This window comes from Tachyglossus aculeatus, unplaced genomic scaffold (genome assembly GCF_015852505.1).
Source record: "Tachyglossus aculeatus isolate mTacAcu1 unplaced genomic scaffold, mTacAcu1.pri scaffold_82_arrow_ctg1, whole genome shotgun sequence".
Classification (NCBI taxonomy): Eukaryota; Metazoa; Chordata; class Mammalia; order Monotremata; family Tachyglossidae; genus Tachyglossus; species Tachyglossus aculeatus.
This window is the reverse complement of record NW_024045094.1, coordinates 2,907,349-2,918,049: the sequence shown is the minus strand read 5'-3', so window position 1 is coordinate 2,918,049 and position 10,701 is coordinate 2,907,349. Positions and strand designations below refer to the sequence as shown.

Here is a 10,701-nt window from a genome sequence, read left to right as displayed (position 1 = left end):
TTACTACTACTGCAGAAAAAACTCCGCATGGCAGTTGGTGGTACACCAATTGAGAAGGTAGTGGGGGAAACCAACGAAATCAAAATCTCCACTGTGAGTATTTTTCATCATTAGTGATCTTCAGCATCATTAATAACAGCAGCATATCTGCTCCAAGAGTCCTTCACCAACCATATTCACCTTTTGCACTGCCTATGCTCTGGGGCCTGTATCTCCTAAGTGCTTTGAGATCTATCTATCTATGAAATTTAAAGGATATGTAAAAAGGTATAGATAGAATAGATAGATAAATGGATATATATATGTATCTTTCTATATATCTTACATAGATAGTTTATATTGATAGATATATATGTATTTATATAGATATAGATATATAGGTAGTGTAAGGATATATATATATATCCTTAAACTCTGGCATTTCCCCATCTGTATTTTTTTAATGTTTGCCTTCCCTCTAGACTGTGAGTGCTCCGGGGATGGGGTTCGTGTCTACCTTCTGTATAGTTACATACTTCAACCTAGAATAGAGTTGAGATGAGAGATACAGAGACCTCGTGGTGCTTATGATCTAATACTTTTCTTTTTATGCTTGTCTTCCAGTTAGAATGTAAGCTCACTGTGGGTTGGTACTTTGTTATCCATACTTTCCAAGCGACTGATATAGAACAACACAATAACTGAGTGCTCAATAAACATTACCATCACTTCTATTACTACTACAACTACTATTGCTACTATAAATAATTTTACTAATAATAGAAGATAATAAGAATATGTAGTAGGGTTGCACTTCGAATTGAAGACAGTACCCTGCTGCTGGTGAGATTGTATTCATGATTGCGTTGTTGAGAGAGAATTTATTGTAAACTTGTTTGTCATAACCCTTGAAAACAGTCATGCACAATTTCTGGGTCTTTGCTATTCTGATGAACTTTGTTGAAACACCATTCTTGAAGAGGTATGCCCCTCCTCCAGTAGTAATTTGTATTTGCATTAGTGGTGGTGGTTTGCACAGAGATGCAGTGTGGCCTAGTGGATAGAGCATGAGCTTGGAATCAGAAGGGAAAGGGTTCTAATCCCAGCTCCACCAATTATTTTCTGTGTGACCTTGGGCAGGTAACTTCTCTGTGCCTCAGTTACCTCATCTGTAAAATGTGGATTAAGATTGTGATTCCGTGATCCCATTGTTGGAAGGGATTGTCTCTCTTTGTTGCTGAACTGTATTTTCCAAGCGTTTAGTACAGTGCTCCGTACACAGTAAGCACTCAATAAATACGATTGAATGAATTAATGAAAGAACGAATGAATGTGGAGCATGAACTGTGTCCAACCTGATTATCTTGTACCTATCTCAGTGCTTAGTACAGTGCCTAGCACATAATAAACACTTAACAAATACTATTTAAAAAAGGTATTCACATTACCTGGCCCAGTCCTCAGAACAAACAACATGCATCATAGAAATGTTGGCAGACTCTGACAGACTTGAATTTACTCCCTCTGCTACTGGCTGCTTCCCCTGTCCGGGGCCTTCCCTTTTCCCCAACCAATGACTCTCAGAACTATCAGGAATTGTTTGGTGTCATGGGCCATGGAGAAACGTAGAGCAGGGTACCAGCACCCCAGGGAGTTCTGTTTCTGTGTCACAAACACGTACATTTATTCATTCATTCAATCGTATTTATTGAGCGTTTACTGCATGCAGAGCACTGTACTAATCGCTTGGGAAGTACATGTCGTCAACATATGGAGAGGGTCCCTACCCAACAACGAGCTCACAGTCTAGAAGGGGGAGACAGACAACAAAACAAAACGTAGACAGGTGTCAAAACCGTTAGAATAAATAGAATTATAGCCACATGCACATCATTAATAAAATAGAGTAGTACATACGTACAAGTAAAATAAATAAAGTAATGAATATATACAAATATATACAAGTGCTGTGGGGAGGCCAAGGAGGTTGGGGGTCGATGGAGAGGAGGAGAGGAAAAAGGGGTTCTGTCTGGGAAGGCCTCCTGGAGGAGGTGAGCTCTGATTAGAGTTTTGAAGGGAGGAAGAGAGCTAGTTTGGCAAATGTGTAGAGGGAGGGCATTCCAGGCCAGGGGAAGGACTTTGGCCAGGAGTCGACGGTGGGACAGGTGAGAATGAGACACACTGAGGAGGTAAGCGTTAGAGGGGCGGAGGGTGTGGCTGGGACAATGAGGAGGTTAGAGGCAGAGGGGTGGAGGGTGTGGCTGGGCTGTGGAAGGAGAGAAGAGAGGTGAGGTTGGAGCGGGCGAGGTGATGGCGAGCCATACTATAAAGCGACCTTAGTCAATATGAAGGCCTCCAGGATCCAGGAGAATGGGAATTGCAGGGCAGGGTATCTCTAACCCCTCCAGCCAAGCTCCAAGACTCTCCTGTTCCCTAAATCCCTGAATCCCCCACTCCCCAATGGATACGCACCATTTCCTAAGTGGGATCCCAGTTGGGAATACGTGAATCTCTTTTCTAGAACATCCTCAACCTCCTGTCACTAAGAATCAACAGAAACGGACTAACAGCTGAGAACGTGAAGGACATAATGTTATTGCTACTAAGAATGAGAGGGGAAATTTTGTTCATGTTAAATAATAAACTCAGGGTGATTGTAACCCGTCCATATAGTAAGACATAAAGGATGACAAGACCAGTGACTCTTTTGGCTGCTTGTACCTCAGGCATCGTCCTAGTTGAGCGGCTGGGCCCATGGAGGTGCCGGACCTGCCGGTGGTGTCTATGCAGGACAAACACTATGTAGCCACTGGCTACACTCATGAGTCCCACGAAGAACATATCGCGGAGGGAGAGAACCACCGCATTGACCAGGGTTGTGACTGCACTAACACTGATAGAAGAGCAGTATTTCAGGAGGTTGACTCTATTCATGCTGGTGCTGTTTCCTGTTCCCGTGACCATCATCGGTGCAGTCATGTCAATCAGCAGATTAAGGACCCAGGAGAAGAGGCAGGAGGGGACGATGTACTTGGGTGATTGAGTTTTGACTTCTGTCCACCGGGAGGTGCTGGAACTGATGGTGACGGCCTGGAAGATGCTCAATAGGCAGACGGTGAATATGGCAAATCCCCGGGCCACTCGGTAGAGGTATAAGAGTATTTTGCACCCAACATCATCCAGGAAATTCCTCAGCCCCCAAGCTGACAGGATGTCGGGGATCCCCCTGCTGAGAAGGGCCATGGTGTTAGCCAGGGCCAGGTGGGCCAGGAGCAGTTCTGGGGGATTCAGCTGGTGTCTGGTGGAGACAACGTGTGTATAAACCAGGAGGAGGACCATGTTCCCTGAGACCCCAAATACAATCTGTAATATAAAGAGGGTCCCATAGACAATCTCAATGGCATCCATTCTCTTCTCTCCACACTATCAGAAGAGATCTCTAGTAGCACAACCTAGGAAACAGGAGAACTAGAGAGAGACAGATATACACACTGAGACAAAGAGAGAGTCAGAAAGAAGCAGAGGTAAAGGAAGAGACAAAGTGACAAAGAGACAGAACGAGAGAGAAGAGCAGAGAACGGGGGAAGATGGAGAGACAGAAATCCAACTATCAATCAATGGAATTTATTGAGTACTAAGTGCTTGGGAGAGTGCCATACAACAGAATTAGCAGATAAGTCCTCTTCCCATAATGTCTTAGTCTAGATGGGGGGAAATGGATCCACGTGGAGAATGTGGGCAACAATCCCGCTACTTCTCACAAGCCACGTGAGTGCTCTACCATGTGAACTAATTCCCCTCAGACAGTCAGAGAGGCAGAATTGGTGAAGCAGGGGGCGGAGAGAGAGTGAAACCAGGTCAGAAAGAGACAAAATTAGTCAAAGAGAGACAGAAAGATTCATAGATAAGAGAAAGAAGTCAAGGAGGAAGGGAGGGACAGATGGAGATAGAGAGAGGGACAGAAATCAATCCAAAAATGGTATTCATTGAGCACATACTTGTAGCACACTGTAATAAGCAGCTGGGAGAATACAGTACAGTTCATAACTTCCTTGCCCACACCAAGCTTACAGTCCAGTGGGGAGAAGTGTATCAAAGTAAATAAATATATTTTTATATGTACAAAAACAGACGGAAGCAGAGACAGGAACAGTGTATGACAGAGTGATAGAGAGAGAAACAGAGAGGGTGTCAGAGATACTGGGAGAGAGACTGAGAGAAATGGAAAGACAGAGGCAGGAGGAGAGTCATAGAGACCTAGTAGAGAGACAGATACACAGACAGACAGAGACAAACAGCTGGAGAGACAGTCAGAAAGTGACAGAGAAACAAAGTCGAGGGATTGAGAGTGAGAGATGGAGAATGACAGAAAGAGGAAGAGAGAAACAGAAACTATGATTAATTAATTTGAATGCCTAGTTAAGTTCAGGACTACTAACTACATAGGCCGCAGATAAACATATTTCCCTGTGGAAAGGTTACACAAACCACTCAGAAGGTTCCCAGATCTAACTTTGTCCCAATTCAGTTTTCTCAAAGACAATGCTGGAAATGTGCCTCCAATTCAGCAAGGAAGGCCTGGAACTCTCCAGATTGGAATTAGGAAAGATGAGGCAGGATACCCATGCTATCCATGGGCAAATGTAAAGGAGACATTGGATGAGGCCTGGGGGACTCTCAGTTTCTTCCCTCCGGATGTTGGATGCTGTGAAATCCGAAGCGACAACTACGTGTGCGAGTTGAGACTGGCCTCTTCTCCGCTCTACCTCCTGGGTTCCATGGTGGAGCGGAGGGAAGACAAGTGATGAGTAGTGACCCTTGGACTTCAAAGACAGAGAGCTCACTGAGCATGCTCAGTGGCTGAGGCTAGCCCTGTCATGGACAGTGGTGATATATGGTCTATATTCTGGCTAGCTTCAGGGTGGGCTTACAGCAGGATGGGTTTTTGGGCGACAAGAAAAGCTCTGTTGTCTTCCTGCCTTTCCCAGTGGGTGGCCAGGGCCTGAAATGGGGCTCAAGTAGGCCCCGCCTTTATTCATTCATTCATTCATTCAATCGTATTTATTGAGCGCTTACTGTGTGCAGAGCACTGTACTAAGCGCTTGGGAAGAAAATAGAAAATAGAGTAGTAATGAAGGAAGCTGGGTTGAGAAGGGGTGGGGAAGATAGAGGAGAAAAAAGAAAATGAGAATAGAAAGGGAAAGGGGGAAAGGGGAGAAAGGACTAAAGGAGAAAAGGAGACAGGCCTGGGGAAGTAAGAGAGAAGGGGCAGGATGGAAAGAAATAAGAGGGGGATAAAGAGAAAAGGGAGAGGATGAAATAGAGAGAAGGGTCGTGGGAAGAAAGAGAGAAAGGACAAGGAGAGAGATTAGAAAGGGAGAATAGGAAAGAGGAGAGGATCCGAGAGAGCCAAGGGAGAGGAATTAAGGGAAAGCATGGTGGGGAATAAAGCATAAAAGGGGAAGGCATGGAAACGGGGCAAGAAGAGCCAGGTTCAGAGAGTGGGGATTTACCTGGATTCTCATCCGAACTCCACAACTTGTTTGCTGTGTGACCTTGGGAAATTTGCTTAATTTATCTGGGCCTCAATTTGTGAATTAAATATCTGTTCTCTTCGGTAAGCTGTGAATCCAATGTGGAACAGGGACCGTGTCCAACGTGATTATCCTGTGTCTATCCCTGCGATTAGAACAGGGTTTGGCTTAGAACAAGTGATTGATACATTCATTCATTTAATCATATTTATTGAGCACTTACCGTGTGCAGAGAACTGTACTAAACTCTTAGGAAAGTATAGTACAGCATTGGAGACAATCCCGGCCCACAACGAGCTCGAAGTCTAGAGCAGGGGAATAAAACATATTACGAATGAACAGACATTAATATAAATGATAACATTGCAGGAATATACATAAGTGGTGTGGAAATGGAGAGGGGGTAAGAGCAAAATGAGCAAGTCAGGGTGACACAGTGAGAAGGTTAGCGCCAGAAAAGCGAAGTGTGCATTGGGAAGGAGAGACGCGAAGTGAGGTAGGAGGGGGTTATCATTATCACTATTACTCTTTTTATTATTGTTATTATTATCATGTCAATTATTATATTATTACTGGCTTCACGTTACTCACTGATGACAGTGATGTCCTATGAGATGGTTCACCACCTTTGACCCCCCCCATCTTCACCACTGCTAGCTGTCTGGTGCCAGATTGCCTCATCCCCAGCTTTTCCCTGGGCCTCAGTACCCAGTGGAGCTGCAGATGCCGAAGTGTGACCATCGGCCAGTGGGGGAATAGTGGACATGCGGCCAGCACCAGTATTTTCTCCTCCACGGGTAGTTGGAAATTTCACACCTGGACCAAAGGTGGAATTAGGAGTCAGGAAACCGAGCTTCTGATAGTTACCTGTTGTGAGACCTTTGACAGATAACTGAATCTCTCTGTGCCTCAGTTACCTCTCTTGTTAAATGGGGATCAGTTCCCTCATCTCTCTCCCTCTTAGACTCTGAGCCCAAAAAGGGACAGGGACTGTGTCCAATCTGATTGTCGTTTCTACCTCAGAGGACGGTACATAGTAACCACTTGATAAATATTTTCCTTATAAGCCCCATGGTCTAGTAGAAATTGCGCAGGTCTGGGAGTCAGGAAACCCAGATTATTCTCTCCGCACTGCCACGTGCTTGCTGGGTGACCTTGGGCAAGCCACTACACCTCTCTGGACATCCATGTTCTCACTTGTAAAGTGGTGGTAGAAAATACAACTGCACAGAGATTCTGAGAGAGGATGGTGTGAGATACGTCAAGAGACAAGCCCTGGGTACAGTACTCTGCATACAGTGAGCACTCAATAAATTCCACTGATTAACAGCAGCTTTGTTTAACAATAGGACTGAGCAAACTGGGAGCTTTATTATTCTAACTGTATCATTGTGGAAATTACCATCACGCTGTACATAGAGGGTTATCTCTAGCCTTGCTGGCCTGAAATGGGGCTGAAGTAGGCCCCGCCTTTATTCATTCATTCATTCATTCATTCAATCGTATTTATTGAGCGCTTACTGTGTGCAGAGCACTGTGCTAAGCGCTTGGGAAGTACAAATTGGCAACAAATAGAGACGGTCCAACCCAACAGTGGGCTCACAGTCTATAAGGGGGAGACAGACAACAAAACAAAACATATTAACAAAATAAAACGAATAGAATAGTTTTAGGTACAAGTAAAAGAGAGTAATAAATATGTACAAACATATATACAGGCACCGTAGGGAGGGGAAGGAGGCAAGGCGGGGGGATGGGGAAGGGGAGGAGGGAGAGAGGAAGGAGGGGGCTCAGTCTGGGGAGGCCTCCTGGAGGAGGTGAGCTCTCAGCAGGGGCTTGATGGGAGGAAGAGAGCTAGCTTGGCGGATGTGCGGAGGGAGGGCATTCCAGGCCAGGGGAAGGACGTGGGCCGGGGGTCGACGGCGGGACAGACAAGAACGAGACACAGTGAGGAGGTTAGCGGCAGAGGAGCGGAGGGTGCAGGCTGGGCAGCAGAAGGAAAGAAGGGAGGTGAGGTAGGAGTGGGCGAGGTGACGGAGACCCTTGAAGCCGAGAGTGAGGAGTTTTTGCCTGATGCGTAGGTTGACTGGTAGCCACTGGAGATTTTTGAGGAGGGGAGTAACATGCCCAGAGCGTTTCTTTACAAAGATAATCCGGGCAGCTGAGTGAAGTATAGACTGAAGCAGGGAGAGACAGGAGGATTCGAAATCAGAGAGGAGGCTGAAGCAGTAATCCAGTCGGGATAGGATGAGAGATTGAACGAGCAAGGTAGTGGTTTGGATGGAGAGGAAAGGGCGGATCTTGGCGATGTTGTGGAGGTGAGACCGGCAGGTTGTGGTGGTGGATTGGATGCTTGGGAAGAACGAGAGAGCGGAGTAGAGTATGACACCAGGTTTGCGGGCTTGTGAGACGGGAAGGATGATAGTTCTGTCTACAGTGACGGGAAAGACAGGGGGAGGGCAGGGTTTGAGAGGGAACATAAGGAGTTCAGTCTTGGACATATTGAGTTTTAGATGGCGGGCAGACATCCGGATAAAGATGTCCTGAAGGCAGAAGGAGACCCGAGCCTTAAGGGAGGGAGAGTGAGCAGGGGCAGGGATGTAGATTTGGGTGTCATAGGCATAGAGATGACAGTTGAAGCCGTGGGAGCGAATGGGTTCACGAAGGGAGTGAGTGTAGATAGAGAACAGAAGGGGACCAAGAACTGACCCTTGAGGGACCCCTACAGTAAGGGGATGGGAGGGGGAGGAGGAGCCCGCCTCGAGTATAGAACTCCAAATAGCACGACCCTATCATCTAATGAGGGTTGTCTGGATTTTGTGTACCCCTGACCTATGGACCTCTTTCTGCTCCATCTGACTGTTCCATCCAACATGAAAATGGAAGTCTAGCATGGAAGCAACATGGTCAAGAGGAAAGAGCCTGGACCTTGGAATCAGAGTACATGGGTTCCAGTTCAGTTATGCCAGTTGCCTGCTATGGAATCGTGGGGAAATCACTTAACTTTTCTGTGCCTCGGCTTCCTTGTCAGTAAAATGGGGATTAGATACCTGTTCTCCCTCCTATTCAAACTGTCAGCGCCGTGCGGGACAGGAGCTGCGTCCAATATGATTAACATCTATCTACCCCTGCACTTAGAACAGAGCTTATGACTCAAGGTAAGCGATTAACAAATATCATAATAAAAATAAGAATGAAGATAAGAATAAAAATGAGAATAAGAATAATATTTAGAAATAGATAGCAATCCCTTACCAGGATGACAGTCTGGGATTCAACACAATTGCAGCTGATCCTTTGCCTCAGGATCTGGTGGAGTCTGGTGCCTCCCTAGAATTGGAGTTTTCACGAGGATTTCTCCCAGTTCTGTCCCACCTACCCTGACCTCTCTCGTCTGTTACAATCTTGGATTTCCTCCTCTCTCTAAGTCATTTCCACAGGCATGACCCATTGAGGCATCAAGCTCACCGTGTTCAAAACCAAACTCCCCATCTTCCTTTCCATTGCCACGCCTTCTCCTATCGTTAATTTTTATGCTTGATAACACTGCTATCCCACCCAAAACTTAGGTATCATCCTTGACTTCTCTCTCTTTCCATTCATACATTCAGTCCGTGGCTAAATTCCCTTGGGTGTTCCTCATAACATTTCGCAGATCAACTGCTTTCTCATGATGCAAATGGACAGCATCCTGGTGCAGGCACTTTTCATACCCTGGATAGACTGCTGTCTGAATGTCCTACCACAACAGATGTTACTTCTGACATCAGGAGCATTTCCACTGGCAACATTCTGATTCATATTATCGACATCAGATATGAAGACAGTATCATGGGCAACGGAGACCTGGAACGAAGTCAGTCTCCTAAGCATTGAAGCTATGCTCACTGTGACCCCACTGTACTGGGGAAGGGGGCACGGAGAAGACTGACCAGCATCAGGATACCCAAACAACTGTTACCTGGAGCGCTGAAACTGAAAATGGAACTCAAGGAGGGCAGAGAACACTGTTTAAGTGCAGCATAAAACATAGCCTCGGATCGTGCTAAATCCCAGATGAGAATCAGTAGCTTTAGAGAGACCAGCATATTGCACTGTGATTAGGAAGGGAGTGCTGCAGCAGTGACTCTCTTAGGATCATGAAAGTACGAGGGGAAGGAGAAACAGCTCAGATGCTGCAAGCTACAAATATCAAAAGGGGCAGTCTTGCCTAACTAGTCTATTGTGAATATTTATTTCTATTGTTCTTTCCCAAACAGTTAGTGCAATCTAGACTCAAGTGCTCAACCCTATAGTACTGCAGTCTCCCAGCTGCTTAGCACAGTCCTCTGCACACAGTATTCTCTCAGTGAATACCACTGATGGACAGATTGCATGGATAATGCAGCCAGGTCTGTGGCTGTTCCCTTAGATTTTTCACACTCACTTGCTCACTAATAACACCTTCAGTGACATCTTCTTCGAATACCAAGGACAAAATTGTGTGTGTGTGTGTGTGTGTGTGTGTGTGTGTGTGTGTGTGTGTGTGTGTGTGTACAAGTTACATATGCTGGCAGGGAGACCAGTGAGGAGATTGATACAGTATCCCCCTCCTTACTGGTATTCTTTCTTCCACATTCTTCACACTCTAGTCCTTATTTCAGTCTGTTTCCTGGATCACATCTCTAAAATTCCATTTGTCATTTTTATCTTACTTACCTGCACCACCTGTGAATCCAGCCTGGGGGGGGCAGCTCATGGGCAGTAAGACTCTGTCAGGACAAGGCTGAGGCAGCATTTATCAACAGTTTTCCACATCTCTCCACCCCCTCAGGGAGTGATTAGAGTGTTTGTGGATGGATGGGGGGAAGGAAGGTGTCAGTGTGTGACTCGCTGAGCTCTAATCCACTCTGACACTCAGATTGGGACATCTCTCGAAATTCTCAAATTCCCCTCTCTCTTGCCCATCAATCTGGGAGAAGATGAGCCCAGCTCTCTCTCAGCAATTACCTCATGTCAATTAACACATCAGAGGTGCCCATGGAGGGACGAGGCATCATCAGGGTTGTACCTGCATGTCATTTTCTTCCCTCACTTCCTGCCCCTCTCCCTTCATGTTCCCTTTCCCTCTGCTACACTTTCTCTCTTCCTTTTCCTCCCTGCCCCTCCATCCCACCCTCTCCCTGAATTAGGGTTGGTCCTCGGCTCT

The 10,701-nt window shown here is 46.0% G+C and overlaps 1 protein-coding gene across 1 annotated transcript; it reads right to left on the bottom strand.

Annotated features, from left to right (window-relative positions):
* Positions 1-2,496: 2,496 nt before the first annotated feature.
* Positions 2,497-3,387, bottom strand: LOC119924089 (vomeronasal type-1 receptor 3-like). Its single transcript, XM_038743145.1, has one exon. The coding sequence runs from the start codon at positions 3,385-3,387 to the stop codon at positions 2,497-2,499; it is 891 nt and encodes a 296-aa protein (XP_038599073.1).
* Between the last annotated feature and the right edge of the window lie 7,314 nt (positions 3,388-10,701).

Coding starts and splice junctions, on each gene's coding strand:
- LOC119924089 (XM_038743145.1), bottom strand. CDS start 3,387: ATGGATGCCATTGAGATTGTCTATGGGACCCTCTTTATATTACAGATT.